Source organism: Excalfactoria chinensis, chromosome 11 (assembly GCF_039878825.1).
Source record: "Excalfactoria chinensis isolate bCotChi1 chromosome 11, bCotChi1.hap2, whole genome shotgun sequence".
Classification (NCBI taxonomy): domain Eukaryota; kingdom Metazoa; phylum Chordata; class Aves; order Galliformes; family Phasianidae; genus Excalfactoria; species Excalfactoria chinensis.
In genome coordinates, this window is record NC_092835.1 from 935,483 (window position 1) to 953,740 (window position 18,258).

The window sequence follows — 18,258 nt, forward strand, 5'->3', positions numbered from 1 at the left end:
CAAACAGGCAATGAGCTGTTTACATGGAAGTAAATTAAAAAACAATTAGAAGTACACAAACACACAAATAGCTTCAGCTATAGAGGCTGCAAGTGAGGAAAGTACAGTGGAGCACATGTACTCTGCAAAAGAAGGACGCTAATCAGAAAGAAAATAAACCACCAAAACCAGTGTCCATGTTGCATACATCCCCAGGCAGCATAGAAAAAAACAGGTTCAAAGTGCCCATGCACATACAGATTTTGTGATGCTCACCAGTTCACAATAAAGCGTGGGGTTTGGAGCTAAACCTGTATTACAAGGTCCCTGCTGTCACTCCCCACTCCAAAGTTAGCTGCTGTTTAATGAAGCTCTATGTGCAACTGAGGTCTTTCAGAAATGTTTGTAGAAGGCAGTAAAACCAAAACCTATGCTATATCTGAAAAATCAAGGCTTCTGATCCTTTCAGAAGAACCCGCATGCTTTGGTTGGTTGTTCTTTGTTTGTTTATTTTTAACTAAGTTTGGTTCTACCCACAAATCCAGTCTATGACAAACAATATAGTTGCATACAATAAACCCAGTCACTAAACAACACCACAATAGCTCAGTTCACAAAGGGTTCTGAAAGGGAGGTGGGAGTGTTACGTCAGCTCTAAATACTCAACACACAAGCAAAGCCTTGCTTTGTAACAACATGTTAGCGTCAGGAGACCCTGACGGATTTTTCTGTAACAAAAGCCTGGGTGTGGGAACACTTTCAAGCAAACTATTTCACGTCAGGAAGAGCCTGTAGGAGCTGATCAGCTCCCTCCATACATCCACCAAGGAAAACGAAGTCCTCCCACATCCTCCACGTTTTGCTTAATTGAACAAGCTTGGTTCTTACAGTACAGAATGATGGGATGAGCGCTGCTGCAGCATGCAGGGATTGTGTGCACACAGCCCAGCTGCACTCAGGTCAGCAGGGAGATGCAGGCAGGCAGCCTGATGCTTTGTGCCCCTAAGTCAGCAGGGAGCATCGCAACAGCCACGCTGAGTGCACACCTCCACACATGTACAATGGCACAGGATCTGTGCGTAACCAGCAGAAGGTGCAAGTCATCACTGCTCCGGAAGAGCCAAGCAGATGGGCTGGGGCAGGGAACTCCTTCATAGCCTTGATACAGGTATCTCAAAGCATGTTATGAGCCTGTCAGTATGATTTCTCCTATTTCTGCACATGCAGAAACTGAGCCACAGGCAGGCAGCAGCTGATGAGGCTGCCCAGCCACCAGCACGCAGCAGGACTCAGCCGTGTCTGTGCAGGCCAGAGCTCAGTCTGCCAGGTAACACCACAGCAGTGCTTACATGACACCTCTGGGGGTGTCTCAGAATAATGTGATTAAACATAGGACTCAGCTCAAACCAACACCTTAACCAGGTGACAAATGAGTTTACGTTATGTCCTTTCCCCGTGCACACATTGTGAGGAATACATCCTTCTGAAAGGAAGGCACACCAGCTGTGCTCCAGGCACTCATGCTGCTGCCTTCCTTCAGCTGCACCTCCAAGCAGGCAGCGGTGAAAACAAGTGAGTGAACTTGCTGCTTCCCCTGCGTTGTATCACCCATGCCACGAGCAGTGGATCTGTGGATGGCAGCACAGCTGAACACCGGGAGCGAGTCCTCCCTCCGGTGCTCCATTTACTGTCAATACTGGCAGAGTTATATTGCCGCTGCAGCAACAGTGGCAGGTTTTCAAAGTCACTGCAGCGTATACAAGGCTGTTTTACACAACCAAACATACAAATCTTCCTTCCAGTTCCCTCCTGCTTCAGACAAAAGCAGCAAACCCTAAATCAACACAATTCACGAGCACACAGGGAAAGGCAGATGCCATCATTCTGCCCACAGCAGAAAACTTTGATTAAGAAGTTGATGTTGGTAAAACTCCCCTGTGAAGCAGCAGCAGAGGAGCTGCATTGTGCTCACACACTGCACACACAGCACACACTGCTCCAGCAGTGCAACACACGGCATGTACTGGTGAGCAGGAGAGGAGCTCACTGACACACAGCCACCTTCACTGTAAACCACGTCCATCAGCAGTACCTCACTAACCAAGTTCTATCGCAACTCTGGTATCATTGCCTCTTGTATTGAAAAATAAATAAAGAAAATCCAAAAGGGTTTTTCCTCCTTTTTTTAAAGCTGCAAGCACCGAGACAAAAAATGCTTGTATTAGAAGGGCAATCGTGCCAATAATTTATACCTGAACAGAAGTCACTTACTGCAGTGTTCCACCAACCTGCAGAAAAGCTGTTAATCTCAACATTCAGGGTTCTGCTCAGCAGGGTAGGGTTGAGAAATTAATCCTTTTAAAGTTGAATTTCAACAACTGACAAAGGCATGTGTTAGCTGAACTCTATTCATGGCACACGTCCAAATATCAAATAAAGCTTTCCTGGCTGTGTTTCAGTCATCCTCATTCACAGCTCAAAGAGTACTTTTATAAATGCAGACAGACAGTATAAATCCTGGGTCTTGTTTGCATCCAATTTTACAAATCTCAGAAAGACAACAACTTTATTTAGCGAGTGTCACTTCAAGAATTGGACCGGCACTGACTTACTAAAAAGTCTGTCCTATGCCATTGTAAATTCCAGACTAAACTCCCAGTACTCAGAAGAAAGTAATAAAACACGGCAGACAAAGTGAAGAAGGACAGAAGCACAGACACACGGCCCAACACAGCCAAACCACCCCAGCACATCTCAGAGACTTTGCTATATCCGAGGAGCAGCAGCATTCTAATAGGATCACTGCTCATAAACAACCCCAAATTGAGAAGAATGAAAAGAAAACAACCCAAAGCTGCTGTATTTTAATTTTCCGGCATGCAGGAAACTGCACTGAGGTTGCCCTTTGGAAAGAATCCAAATATGATAGGTATGAAAATTCAATTAAGGGATTCAAGCAACTCTATTTTCCATGTAACAACAGTAAATAACAATGTTACAACAGCAACACTTTGTGACTCTACCCAGTAAGGAATGGAAAGGGTTCTTGGTTTCCTCCCCACCTTCCTTCTGCCACTAAAAAGCTTTGGGAAAGCTCCCAAACGCCCAAATATTGCGTGTCCAAAGAACAAGTATTAGCACGATCCACTCACTGACCACTTTAAAACACTGCTATTGTGCCAAAATCCAAATTTACAAGGAATACAGGTAATCAGGTGCTCCAGGCAGGTACATCAGTTCTGTAGGTGCAAAGCATCAGCTGGAGCCAGAGACGCAAGTCCATCTGACACTGCACTTACTCTTGTCCCACTATAACATCTCCCAGCCTTTTCAGGTTTGCACAATGTTTTTCCGATGGGCTCATTTTTGCCACCTCTCACATTTGCTGTAGAACAACTGTAACAGCACCCACTGCTGTACTGCCAGCAGCAAAGACAGATGCCCCTCTTCCTTTTGAGCCACACCACGGTATCTGACCTCAAAGAATTCAGACTTCAAATACACTGCAATTACCTCTCAGATTCAGCATTTCATAGTGAAGGCAGGTCTGGAGGCCACATTCATGAGACTTGGCATGCTCCAGTGTTTCCTACCATGGCACCATCCGGAGCCCACAAGCCATCAGCACAGCCCCTATGCTCACTTCAATAAGCTGCTGACATTAAAGGGTGCTTTCATGCACCTTCCCCCAAACTGAAGAGCACTTATGCTCCCTTACCATCACTTTAGTTCCTAGCTACAATTCAAGTACTATGTTTGATGATAAAGTGGGAAGCCAAGCCAAACATTTAACAGCAAAATATGGATAAAAAGTTCTTTTCTGTACTGCACAGCTAAATCCCCAATGGAAACAGAGGAAGAGCAGCAATGAAAGAATGAGTGGTGTAACTAGTCTGGAATTGCCAAGTGGTAGAAAACATAGAGATTGTAATGCCAAATCAAACTAAACAGAGATATCTTTTCTCTGATAGCAGCAAACTACAAGGACAGGTTTACAAGAAGCAGTAAGTTTTGCACAGAGTACCCTCCAGGCTCTACAAGCGGCTGCAGACCTGCTCCCTACCGTCACGCTTTGCTAAGCAGGTGTGGTCCCCTACAGATCTGACACCTCGAGCCACTGACCCTTTTACCACCCAAAGCATCAATCAGCTATTTCTGAAATTAAATGGTGTACCAAAAAAAACCAACACCCAAATAAATGTTGTTTAAAATCACTGCCTGCTCATTGCACTGGGTGTCTTAAACTCTGAAGCCATGAAAACTAACAAAAAAAGCAAGGCCTGTTTACCTGTGCTTTATCATCCACAACCCCTCCACTCAATCCCTCAGTTTTGCATGTGCAATGCTTTGTATGTGCTAAAGCTCAATGAGGATTCATGGAATGTAATTTAACAGAAGATAAGCCTGCTGGGGGTTAGAGTTCACGGGGGTAATCAGCTGGCATGCAGATAACAATGCTTGCTGGACACCCCAGCAAAAGCTTCCGGGGACTCAGGACATGCCTCATTGAGGGCCAGCCGCTGGAAGGGAGCAGAGCATCACAGCCTCCCTGCTGTATACTGAAGACCTCTGCAGCTCCACTACCTTGTCTTTTCTCACTGAACTCTTAAGGGACAAGCCTCGTTCTCAGAGTTCCTTCAGCAGGTACTGGTATCCCACTGCATCAGGCGTCTGCTCCCAGTTCCCAGGGCTTCAGCTTTCTTTCCTCTACATGTTAAAGCTTAATTCAGTAAACATAAAGCCCTGCAGATTCCCTGGCTCGGTGGTAGAAAGGTAATCTTCTGAAATGAATTCTTTTGCTATTGTATTAATGTACTGAAATACCTGCACAGCAAGCAGTACTTAATTTTACTCTAAACAATATAATCCCTTCCTTGCTACCACTCCTCTGAAAGCATCTCTTTTATTGAACTGGCAGCATACAACTTAAACAAAGTGCTGAAGATTAAACTGAATCTTTTCAGTCCACAAAATAAGAATCCAAACGATTTCCCCATCTGATTGAGGAGCAGTTCCATCCCAGGTACAGCTCAGGTTTCAAGGCGAGGCAGAAGGCCCCATCTAGAATACAGATGCCTAAAAGAAAAACAAAGCCAGTTTTATACCCAAAGAGAATCTGTGTGCAGGCAAAGGAAGGGCAAGTGCTCACTCAATTTTACTTACAGCTGGGAACTGATGGGAATTCTACCAGCAGCAAATGCAGAGAAGAGTTTAAAACTGATGAATGGGGGTACATGCCTGGAGCACCAAACTCCACAACACAGAGAAAGTCAACTCCAAAGGAACACGCTCCTGCTGAACAGGTGTAACCCCTCTGCGAAGGGAGCAGCAGGGCTCCAGCTTCCAGTAGGGTCCAAACCTGTCAGATACCTTCAAGCCAAGAAGCAATAGGACACAAAACCCACACATCTACAAATTTGGGGAAAACCATCGACTACATTCAAGAAGAATAATTTGCCCCAATAAGAAACGCAGGTGAAGATTGACACTGAATGTGAGTTGCTGATGTGAGAACTCACAAAAGTCCCAACAGAAACAAGAACACTTCAGAATTCACAGCCAGTCGTGCACATTGGCCCTGAGGATGACAAAGGGACTGGAGCAGCCCACACAAGCAAAGCTGAAGATGCTGGGCATGGCCAGCCCAGGGCCGGGATGGCTCTGGGGGTCACTTCTGTCTGCCCTGCTGCACACAGCAGCTTGTACAACCACCATCAGTGAATGGTCGTATGAGCAGATCGTGTTCCCCTATGCACAAGGAAATATAAACTGCCATCGGTTCATGGAAACTACTGAACTCTGCAGCTTATTATTTTCCAATCACTCTGTAGCGCTGCTATCAAAACTTACAGATTCTTCTGCTCAGCAAATCCATACAAAATATCAGGGCCCCGGACAATGCGACTGAAACAACTGGCGTGTAAGTGGCTGTTTGTCTGAACTGCAGTGCAACTCCAACAAGTGCAAACTTTTTTTTATTGTTGCCTATAATTCTTTCTTTCCTACAAGCCTCATCTTGCCAAGCACTGGCAATGATTGCTATCCGTCTGCCTTCTGTTTGCCAAACAAACTTCACCACAACTCAGACCTGTCTTTAATAACAAACCTCCGCATTATTTGGTACATTGCATCGGTTTGATAAACTTTGCAAGGTGACCCCAAATCCTTTCCAATTGTTTACAAAGCAACTACAAAAGCTCTCCAGCTGCTGTTGGGGCAGCTGATGGATGGGACCGGGATCGCAACTCCTCAGCACACCCACCCCAACGGGAAAGTGTTCCCTACACTGTTGCAGGGACATTTGCCACTCAGACCACGAGCCACACAGTGAATGCTAAAAAGTAACAGAGTAATGCTACAAAGTAACAGAGTATCATACAATGTAGCAGAGAATAATCATCCTGTTCAGGAGCGACTGGTGAGCCCTATGTGTCCCTTTCAACTTGGAATTCAATTCTATGAACAGATGCTGAGCATTTACATTTCAAGTCCTGCTAAAGCACCGCATGCTTTTGCAAGCAGCAGTTGCTTTGGATTTTACCACTGACCCAGCAGAGTCTGTTAAAATACAGTTCAAAGTCAGACCCATTAGTTCATTTCAGTCAGTCTTTAAATCAGCTGCTGTACTTACTGATGAGAAAGCCAAATCTTATCCAAAGAATATTCACCCTCATCAGTTTACTCTTAACATAAACACGGGGAAGATAACACACATGATAAAGCGCACAGGGACGAGCACGTACCTTACTTCACCTGCACTTTGGCCACTCACCAATTCCTGCTAAGATTAGCAGCATATCTGAACTTCAAAATGAGGTCAGGCCGCTATCTTCTTGTGTGAAAGAAATCATTACTCCTCCAGACGACTATTAGAGTAAGTACAAAAAATGCAAGAAAAGCAAACAAAAAACAAAGTCTCTAGAGCAAAGCTAATATAAGAGATGCAAAGAGGCAAAACCTTGTGTCTGCAAAGTATATAATGAACTAAAAAAGCTAAAGATGAAGGTGAGAGGAAAGGAGAGCACAGAGAAAGACTTTCTGTCTCTGCAGCAGTCAGGAAAACCTGCACAGCAGTTACATGTAGTTTTTCAACTTCTGGATCCCTGAGAAGCCTCCAGTGCAGAACGCACAGCGCACCATGGGGCAGGCAGGGCAGGCATGGCACAACACAAGGAGCACCTTATCCCAGGGCAGAGTCAGACGTTGGCAGCTCTGCCCCAAACCCTTCCTCTTCCAGCACCAAACCCCAGCACTCTTCTACCCTGTCTCATCTGGATACCACCACAATGTAGCTGCACAGTAAGCAGGATCGGGGGCAAAACATAAGAAAACCTGACCCAAAGCACAGTGTACTCCTAGCCTGGTTTTCCAATTCCATTCATTTGGAGACATAAGAAAGCACTGCACTGGCACAATGTAGAGAACTGGGTGGGAACACGCAGCACAGCGAGGGGATGTTCCCACAGCACTGTCCTGGAATCTTCTAATTCTGCTGAGAAAAGCTCGGAATTCAACACCCTGCTCCAAATCCGGACAATCGTTTTGCAGCAATGCACTCCATAGCTCTGATTTTAAAGCCAATAAGACAGACCCAAAGGAGAATCAGACCTGTCCAAGGCTGGCAGAACTCACAGGGCTTTGGAAGAGCTACACCCTGGTCACCATCAGCCTGCAGAAAGAACCACTCAGCACGGCCTGCTACAGCACCACCTTGGAGCTCCTCAAAGAAGCTAAAACATGTTATTTCTGCTCCTGAAAACTGCTCGTATTTGTTCTGAAGTTGAAAAGTAACAGCAGGCTCTTGCTGTTTTCATAAGGCATCTGTTCCACTCTCCTTTGATCATTCATTCATTGCCTCGCTAGAGTTACTTCTTGGATCATGGAAAGAAAAAGAACTCTAGTAAAAAAGCAAATGGCTACAAGCGTATGTAGTGCACCAATAAATCCCAGTGAGCACAAATAGACCGCAGTCACGTAAGCATGGAAGGAAACCGAGTTTTGACTGGGTGACATTTTCAGGGCAAAGGAGCTGTTCAGGAGACCGCTCACATTTTTCTTGTTGCTTCCAAGCTCCAAAATCCCTGCAGTTTTACAGGTATTCAGATACGAAAAACAAAACAGAGAAAAAAAGAAGAGTAAAGAGCTCCCATCTTACCTGCTCCAGTGAAAAGATGTAACTTCTAGTACATGTTACTCTTTAGCTGTGCAAAATGAAAGCATTAGCTAAATTAGCACATTTAATCGGTTCAGATTTAGTGCCTGACATTGAATGAACTGCTTTGATTGCAATTTTGTACCTCTGCCTGTTCATAATGAATAGTTAACTTTGTTATATTCGAATGCTGCATATGATATTCAACCACAGAACAACCAGCCTCAAGGTTTTTGGTTTTACGCTTCAGTGATTTTTCTACTACATTACCGATCTGTATGCACTTTTTGGTGGCTTTATTTCAAGAAGGACACTATGTTATATAAAGAGCGGAAGACTGAAATTTATCACTATCTCTATTATCTATTAGCAAACACCATCCTTCAACAACAGTTACAAAGGATCTACTTTTTACAAGTACTGGTTATATACTGTACACCAAAAGCCAGCTTTCCAGTCCTCGGCACTGCAGGGATGAGCTCCAGCACCAGCCCCAGAGCCGCTGCCCAGCGCTCCCACAGTACTGACAGCCACGTCCCAAAGGCTGGGGATCCCACAACCCAGGGATCACAGCTGCTTCCTGGGCACGCTGAGCAGACGTGGGCCCATCCTTCCCACAGCTAGTTTTCACACGTCCCTTCCCTGAGTCAGCGTAAGTCATTCGAGGAGACCCACAGCAAACTCCACCTGCAGCCATAAAACTGTAATTTCTCTTCCCTTCTTCCTTTTCATTTCTTTTTTATTTATTTATTTATTTAAAAGGAGAATGAAGAAGGGAAAAACTGAGTTTGTTATAACAGGATTGCTCCCCAAGCCAACAGTTCAATGTAGGGCTACAGAACCACTGGTGTGAGCAGAGCAGTGAGGAAAAGAGAAGGAAGAGACTGTCTGAACTCCGCAAGTGCAGATGCATTCTAGCTGGGCCTGCTTGTGAGCAGCAAGTACGGGAGTATGAACTGGAAGATAAAGCTCTTGGGACGCTCAAAGGAAAATATTCCCTTTCCCAAGCTAAACATGAATGGGAAAAAGCATCCTCAGAAGAATAATCAGAGCAAATTTTAAATCAATGGCTCTTGCTTTCAATTGCCATTTCACCTCAAATCCGTGTGGGTTCAGAAGTTCAGCTGGACATTGTGGCAGAAACACGAGGACAAGAATCTGCACTGAAGTGGCCATGCAGAGAGAACGTTAACGCGCAGTGACAGCGTGCTGGGTGACGTAACAGCTGCGGGGAGCAGGCCAGGCCGTGCCATGAAGCACCACAGCAGCCTCATCCCAACTCTCTGCACATTCAAACATAACCTCTCTTTCTCCCTAAGAGCAGACGGCATGATTTAATCCGGGCGCTAATACTCTTCTACTCCCCTTTCAACTGAGTAAAGCACAAACATTAGGAACTGACCCCCAGGAAGTCCTCGTGCTTCACTCCGTTACCAAAACACCTCCGTGCCCACAGCTGGCACTCACACACAGGCACGAAGCAATGCAGCCAAACTCACAACCCAGGGCACGGAGGAAAAGCCGCAGGGCAGCCTGAGAGTGGGACCCCAGCTGTGGGGCAGCACTGCCCTGCTCCCAGCACGGCCTCCCCGCCAGCACACAGCTCTGTGTGGACCTCCTCCTTTATCTCATCAGTTGTACTTACACTCTGATCCAGGATAAGTTTATCCAGAGCACAAGTGCACGGGATAAGTTTATCTGTACCCATCTATAAAATAAAACAGCAACCAAGCGTGTCCTGATTAATCAGATAACCACTAATATCTTTCCCGAAATCCTGCTAAAATCATACCAACAACCTTGCAGCAAAGAGGAGAGATTAGTTCTTTATTCTGCACGCACATCTCATTCATTCGAACTTCCAATTTAGATCAGACGCATCCCACACTGACATCTCCTCAATCTTTCACTACAACAAAATACAAAAAGCAAATCCTGCTTTAGGGTCTCCAGCACCGCTCAGTACAACCGCACCGCACAGAGCCCCGCTGCACCCACAGCTCCTATGGGCACTCCCAGCACGAGCCGTCCCCCTCTGCGGGCTGTGAGCCCACAGCAGTGCCCCCAGAAGAATGTGCTCCTGATGAACCAGTTTGAGAGGCTCTTCCTACCTGGAGCTGACACTCCATCATCCCATTAAAGTGAAACAAATCAAGGATGTTGGCAATCCACAGCAAGGTGAGTGAGCCCACAAGTTCTGCACAGTTACGCACAAGCCCTTGAGGAAACCTCATTCTTATAGAGAACACCTTTATGTTACGATGCTTTACAAATTGTTTTAATAACGCGCTTCTCAAATTCTCAGTACAAACATCCAAATGATTTCTGAAATCGCCCTCCTCGCCAGCTGTGTTTTTATTTTCTTTCTTTGTTAGAACTGCCCCCTTCTACTGCTGCGGCTACAGCAAAGCCAGGAGGGACACACGCGTGGTAGGCCACAGAACCATAAAATATCCCACGTCGGGGAGGACCCGTCAGGACCATCGAGTCCAACAGGGCAGCCTTAGAGCCCTTCAGCAATAGGGCTGTAAAAGCACACGACGGGCCGCACGGCAATGGCAGCTGGAAGGCCCAGAGCAGCGAGAGCTCTGAAGTTGCACTTTATTCCTGAAAGTGTTTTAATGTCTTTAAGCTTCAGCATTACCGACACGTGTCTCACAGTTAACGACCATATTCACATCAGCTCCAGAAATACTAAGTGCATATCTATGATTTTAAAAAAACCCACTTTAATCTTTCCTCCGACGCCCAGCTCTGCACAGCCGTCCTCAGAGCAATACAACGCCGTCTATCCAGCCGTGCATCCCCATATCGCCGCTCCTCCGACGATTTCCCCCAACATAACGACGTTACAGCCCTTACAGCCCTTTAAACGACCGGACCGGCAGCCGCTGCCTTTGTCCCGCCGCGCACCCCGCGGGCACGCTGGATGCCGGCGCTCCCCCCGGCCTCGCCGCCCCCCCCCCCCCGGCCCGGCCGGCTCCGCTCCTCCTCGGTTCGGCCGCCGCGCAGCGCCGTTCCCCGCCGCAGGCCCCGCGAGGCCCATCCGCATTCCCGGGCGGGCCGCGAGCCCCCCGCCGCCCCCGCGGGCAGAACCTGTCCGGACACATTCTTGAGGCGGCCGCGGCCGGGCCAGGAATGCGGCCGGGGCGGGCGGGCCGAGCGGGCCCGGAGCCGAGCATCCCCGCGGCGGGAGACCCCGGCGCTCCCCCCCCCCTCAGCCGTTTGCGCCCTCCCACCCCTCACCCGGCCCCGCTCACCCTTGGAGTAGAGGGACTTGGGGGACTCGAGGTCGAGGTCGGCGCTGAGCAGAGAGATGAAGTCCGAGGGCATCGCAGCTCCGCGGCCCGGCTGGGGCGAGGGGGGCGGCGGCGGGAGGGGGCCGGCCCGGGGGGGGGGCGCTGCTGCTGCCTCCGCCGCCCCGGGGAGGGGAGGGCGGGCACCGGCGGGGGAAAGAGCGGCGCTCCGCTCGCCGCGGGGCGGACCGGGTCGGGCCAGGCCGGGGGGGGGGGCTCCGCTCGCCGTCGGGACCGGGCGCCGCCGCCGCCGCCACCCGCCGCTGACAGGAACCGGCCGCTGCCAACGGAACGCGCCGCCCGCCCCCTCCGGCACCGCTCTGCGCCTGCGCGGGGCCGCGGGGAGGGGGCGCGCGCCAGGAACACCGGCGCCGCCGGCCCGCGCATGCGTCGCGGAGGGCGGGGAGACGCGCGGACGGAACAGCCCCGAGGCCCGGCCCTCTGCGCCTGCGCGGAGCGACCCGCGCGGGCCGACTCGGAACCGCGCCGTGAGGGGAGAGGCGCTGCGGGAACCAGCGGCGCGAGGAAGGGTGTGCGCATGCGCAAGGAGGGAGGGGGGGCGGCAGGCGGAAGAGCCGCCGTGGTGGCGGGGGGCGCGGAACCGTCTAGAACGATGGGGGCGGGGCTGGGCGGCATCGCGCGGGAGGCGCTGAGGGGAGCGCGGGAAACACGTTGGGGAGGCCTGGAAGTCTGTGTCCGGATCTGGGCTCACGGAACCGCAGATACACGGATGAACCGTGGAGAAGCCAACGCAGGGCCGCCAAAGTGCTGAAGGGGCTGGGGAACCCCTCCTGTGGGAGAGACTGAGGGAGCGGGGCCTGCTGGGCCTGAAGAAGGCCCGAGGGGTCTCGTCGCTGTGTAAAAGTACTTGAAAGAAGATGAGAGAAGGTAGAACCGCGCTTTTGTCTGTGCTACCCAGAGCCAGGGCTGGAGGCAGCTTGTGTAAATGAACATGTGAGGTTCCACTTGCCCAGCTTGCACTGCTGCGTTGTGCAGTGATGGACATTGAGGCCATAGGCTGTGTGGTCTCCTGCATGGAGATCTCCAGAACCAGCCGCAGGTGGAGCTGGGTACCAGCACAGTGTCCCAGAGCAGAGCACTGAGAGGCCTCTTCAGATCTCAGCCATTCTGTGAGGAGCAGAGCAGGACGAAGCTGTGACCACACTGTACCAATCCTGGCAGAGGCTCTGGTATCCCTGGGCACTGCAGCTCCTTCATTCTGACAGCTGACAAACTGCCTGGGAGCCAGCATCCCTGCTGTGCTGTCCTGAGAAGGTGCTGCCAGCAGATGGTCTGCAACAGAGAAGGAAGGCAGATCTTACTCCTGAAAGCAATGAGGTATGGATCAATAAGAGGTAAAGCACATCAAGATAGGAGATGACAGCATAGAACGAGGCTAAAAGTGGAGAAAGAGAGTCAGAATCCTGCAAGACCTCAGCTTCCAGCTTCACCCCAGACTCAGGTGAGCTTTAAGTTGTGAGGGCAGCTACCAGGTTTAATCAAATCTGTCTCTGCGTGTTCCTACCAGCCACAGGCTCCCTGCTGTCTGTGGGGTTGGGCTGTGTGAACAGCAACTGAAACCCATCTTGTGTTCCTTGCTGAAGCAACTGGGACAGCACAGGAGGAATTCAGACCAGTTCCTCCTGGGGGCTGGAGGTCACCACTGGCTGGCACAGCCCAGCAGGTTTGGCACCAAAACCCCAAATGTGCCTGGCTTTCCAAGACTGGCATGATTTGGAGGTTGCCTGATGACACAAGTACATGCACAACAGAGTGAGCACACTGATGTGCAGGTTGATGTAAGTGTTGCCCCATCTGTGTCGCTGAAATCTAGAACAGAGATTTCCTGATCCTGTGTGGCCTGTCACGGCCCGTGCAGTACTGGGCACTCATGGTGACAAATCCAGACATGGGAAAGGCTGGAGTGCCAAAGGATGTTGTAGATTAACAAGTATTGATCTTATGCATTTTCCTGTACTTTTTTGATTTTTTAGCGTTTTGTGTGCTTTGCTTTGGATGCACATCCAGTTTCAGAGCCTGGGCTTGCAGCTCCAAGCAGATTTGCTGTGAGCTCGTGGTGCTTTGAAGGTCCATCTCAAATGTCAGTTTGGCTGATGGGGAAGATATTTAGTGTCCCAGGAGGGGGAACTGCACGTGGGGACTGTAGTGGAAACAGTGAGTGCTGTCATAGCTGTGCAAACTGCATAAACAAGGGAAGTTTAAATTACAAGGGAAAGGAAACCTGCAGCCGGTTTGGATCAAAAGGGCCCACAGCTGAGTGAACACACTGATGTGTTTTTTCCCCAGTCATCACAGCGGAGATTTACAGAACGATAGGTTCTGGTCAGGGATGCTGCCTGTGGCATGTGGAGGTGCTTGCCTGCATCCTTCCCCACTCCACTCCCATTCACAAGCCCTCATGGTTGGACTTGAACTTATAGGTCTTTCCCAATCTTAGTTAATCTATATGGAATAACATAGCTGAAACACAAAAAAAATCTCAGCCAGTTAACTGCCAGGCACTGAAACACGAGACTTCCATCAAAATGTATGAATTCTGTGTAATTAAGGTATTTCCTCGTTTTATAATTAAGCTCTTCTCCCCGTGTAAGCAGTGGATAGCAGCAGGTGTGAGTGGGAAGCAGTCTGTACCAGGCTGTCTGTGTACATTGGCAGGTGCATGCGTAGAGTCACTAGCCCTGCTTGCAATGTCTAAACTTGTGTAGGTGTTGTATTTTTTATCTGCGTTAGAGGGCTGTCAGAAAATAATTAGGCTCTTTCAACAGCTGCCCTACTCCCAGATTACTGCTTCCTGACTCATTAGAGCCGCTGAGGTTGGCAGGAAACTTGTTCTATAGTAATTTCTGCCAGCAGCGTCCCTGGAGACGGGGCAGCCTCGTGTGTGACACCAGCGTCCACTTCAGCCTCGTGATGGAGGCACTGGGCCGCTGGAGGCCACTGGGCCGGCTGCTGTTTACCAGAAGATCGTTAGTGCTGTCATTAGCAACCATCAGGAGCTTCCCGGTTGCTCTGATGGCTGCGTTGGCTGGGCACTCGAGCAGCACGTGCAGTGCACTGATTTCCCGACTATTTGGCCAACTCGGGGTTTTAAAAGGAGGAAAGAGTGGGGCTGTGTGACCCTAAGATAAGGATGGACATTCTGTCCATGAAGAGTTTCAGAGCCACGTGGCAGCTTCATCTCGTGACTGGTGCTACCGGTTCCATTGGTCCCCAGATTATGTCAGCTAACATCCAGGACCACAGCATGCAGTTCTCACTGATTTTCCTTGCCCAGTTACCACATCAGCAGTTGCTCATTTGTGCTCGTCGCTGTTCTGTTCGTTCCTGGGATTCCCCAACCAGGTACCACTTATCATGCGGCTGCTGCAGCTCCCATGAAAGCTGCAATTCGGAAATTCTAGATCTGGATTCTGCTGGCCGCTGTGGGAGTGGGAAGATATACTCCCTTATAAGTATTCCTGTAAATAAATGCTGTGTTTTTCGTGTCCATTTCACCTTTCTGTTGAAAGCCCTTCTCCCACATTTGTGGCCATGATAGTTTATGTTCTCATGTTCTCCTGGCAAGCACCTGGTGGCACGAGGTGATGCTCTGCACACAGCCAGACTGTCACAGGAGCAGACCTAAAGGTACTTAACTGACAACTTCCTCCCTACTTTACTTCCATAACTCCTTCGCTGCTTATTTGTCACACTTCCTGAGCAGGTGACTGGAATTTGTCAGGGCCTTTCACTACACCTCTTCTGTGATTATAAAAAGTCAAATTGCTGTTATTATAGTATTAAATACTGTGCAGAATCAGCATCTACTGACCAGAGAGCAGGCATTTGTGAAACTGGAAAGACAAGACAATGCTCAGCCACGTAAACGCACCAGCTGGTCATGGAGATCTGCCTTACAAATAAGTTTAGAACAGAAGGAGAGTGATTGCACAATGTTTATTAACTGCAAGCTTGAAAATTACCCATGTTTAGACCACCATGGAATGAATGCTGCAAAAAACCCCATTCACTCCCCCCTGCCACCAAACCTGGTCAGCATTGCTCGCACTTTGTTTGTCCAGAAATTGTTGCTTTCCTGGCGCAGTGCAAGAGCAAATCATGCTGCTTGGTTACAATGCTCTCAACAAGATCTTTGGCAGAGGCTCACTTTTAACTGATGCCATCTGAAGGATCTTTCCTGACAGGAAGACAAATCCTACATCTGCAAAAGCTCAACATTTTCTCAGCTTTAATTCATTATTAGTTTTAAGCAGAACAGCTGTCATGGCCAAATTTTCCCTGCTCTCACCACACTGCATCTACACCCAGCCATTTTCAAGAATCCAAGTTACAGCTCAGGTTCCTTCTCGATGATGTAGCTCAGCTGATGCTGGCATCCCCTTCCCAAGAACTTGTTGCTCCAGGAGGGCCATGCTGGGAAGCAGCTGCTGTGCTTCCCCCATCCTTTGGCCTGGCTCTACTCATCCTGGAGGTGTATGGAAACCCCGGGCCTCAAATGCAGATGAGAGCTGGTCAAATTTATAAAATGTAACAAATACTTGAAAATGGGAAACAGTAACAATAGGTAGATGTCCAAGCGTGCAGTAAAACTTAATGCTAAGCACTAATGGGCTAATTCCCATTTCAGGGAGTTTTCTAGCAGGACAAGAGCTGAGGTAGCACCTGTATTCTGTGGCTGAACCAAAGCCAGTCCCAGCAGCACAGGAGTCAAGCACCAGTGCAAGGACTTGGGATCCTCCTTTTTTAATCCTCATATAAAATGGGTAAACAACTTTGTTAATGCTTCCTTCATGTGCTAAGCACTTCCAGGCCACTGGCCCCATCACTTGGTGATCCACGGGAGGAGACAGGAGATGGGGGCTGTGCCCAGCAAGCAGCATCCAGCCTCTGGGGTCAGCAGAGACAGTGCCCTTCAGAGGAACACTGAGGGATGCTGCTCCTAGCAGGTAAATGTGGAGAAGGCTTTTATGTAGTTCCTGCAACTGAAGCTCAAACATCTTGATAGGTCAGCCTGCATGCAGAAAAGGGGCAGCTGTTTGGCAGAGGCTGCTTGCGTTTCCATAAGACACTCAGAAAGGCACTTAAAACCACAGAGATGCCACATAACAGGCTTGGAGGTCTTTCATGGGTAGTTAATGGGCTGAAAGGAAGCAACAACAGAAGAAAGGCAACATGGCAAACTGGAATAAACAAGTCATTTTCTCAGCATAAGTAGCAGCAGGACAAGATGCGGTAAGGGCAGAATGTATTTAGAGCAGTCAAAATGCAGCTGAATGCAAAGAGCATCAGGAAGACTATATTTTAAAAATGAAACTAATCAAAACGTAGGTAGAATGATGCCTGCAGAGGAGACAAATCTGTTACCATCACACCAGCCAGCTCCTTTCCTCAGGTTCCTAAAACCAATCCCTCTGACTGCTGGAGAGGGCTCAGGACTCTCCAGAGCTAATTCTCATCTGAAAAAGATGTTTGAAAAACATGCCTTCCAGCTTAAATCTTCAGCTTCATAGAGAATCCATTATAAACCTAGCTAAGCTGTTTCCAGTGTTAATGACCTAATGATAAATGTGCAAAAATATCTGTTTCCAGTTTGAACTGCTCTTGCTTTAATGAGTGGACCTTGTTCAACTTCAACTTCATCCTCCAGATCAAAAAGCCCTTTGATGAAGTTTCTATTCCACATGCAAGCACTTCCGTGCTGCAATTTTTGTAACCTTTTTCTTCGATAAGCTACACTGAGCTCAACTGTCTTACCATAAATAATGTTTCTCAAGCTTTTAATCACTTACGTGTTTTTTTTCTCTGGATTTATAAGCGTCAGAGGCACAGCCATAGCATTCATTCCCTGCAGCAAGAGTGCCAAATGTGGACAAGAGCTCCCACTACCGCAGGAGAGGAACGCACTCAACCTTTACCCCTGGTGTCATGCTCTGCCACCTCCTTGGTGTGATGCTGCACTGCACGCTTCCCAGGATGTAGACTGGCATCCCAACACACAGCCCAGCATTAAGTTCACCAATAACACTGGTGGTTCGGTGCCAGCAGCTCACCTCAGCCAACAGCCTGCTCTCTGGTTTTCCTGGGGAGCGTGTCTCCTTCCAGGTCAGAGTTTCAAACAGCACAAGTTGCTCTTTGAGGTAAATCTGGAACACACTTACTGAGCAGCTCTGCCCTTTTGCTGTTAAATCAAATCCTTCCCTTTTTCCTTGTGGTTTTTGTATTGATTTCATTAAACCATACCTTACACCTTGCACTATCAGTTCAACCAGAAACCTAAGCAGCTCAACTAATCTCAAATACAAAAATATCAAGTTAGACTGACAGATCTGTTTTCCATAAACTTAGATTGACTGACCCGTTGCATACTTCAAGACCTGTTAAGACTATATAGCCTGTTACCTTTATCAGTACACCTAAATAGAACTACCCAGATCTTTCCTACTAGATATTCCTTGGCACAATTTTATCTTTTTGCTATACTCTTGTTAAAATGAATAAACAGAAACCAGACAACCAAACCAGCTAGAACAGAATGAGGGACAACATAGGGCATTCAAGAGCCACTTAGGCAACAGCAAGCTTTAGGTTTTCCTGTGCTGCGTGCAAGGTAGGCCAGATAATTCACTGTATAAGACACAGCAATCAATGGAATAACGTCCTGCAGGGGGGGGGTGAAACAATTCCTGGGGGGCTCCTGCTGCAGCTCTGCTAAAACAGCATTTGAAAAACATGACCTGCTGCTGCTGGGAGAAACCAAACCAAGCCCACTGGAGGAGCAGACGGAGCCCCAGCAGCATGCTCCATTCCTAA

At 48.6% G+C, this 18,258-nt stretch overlaps 1 protein-coding gene across 3 annotated transcripts in view; it reads right to left on the minus strand.

Moving 5' to 3' along the window:
- NFAT5 (nuclear factor of activated T cells 5) overlaps window positions 1-11,865 on the minus strand; it is a 51,878-nt gene extending 40,013 nt beyond the window's left edge. For 2 of the 3 annotated variants that reach the window (XM_072346102.1, XM_072346101.1), the window contains exon 1: window positions 11,392-11,865. In XM_072346102.1, the coding sequence (XP_072202203.1) occupies window positions 11,392-11,464 (73 nt within the window). In that variant the 5' untranslated portion in view covers window positions 11,465-11,865. The remainder of the gene's footprint in view (window positions 1-11,391) is intronic. The other variant, XM_072346106.1, reaches the window with a different exon arrangement.
- Between the last annotated feature and the right edge of the window lie 6,393 nt (window positions 11,866-18,258).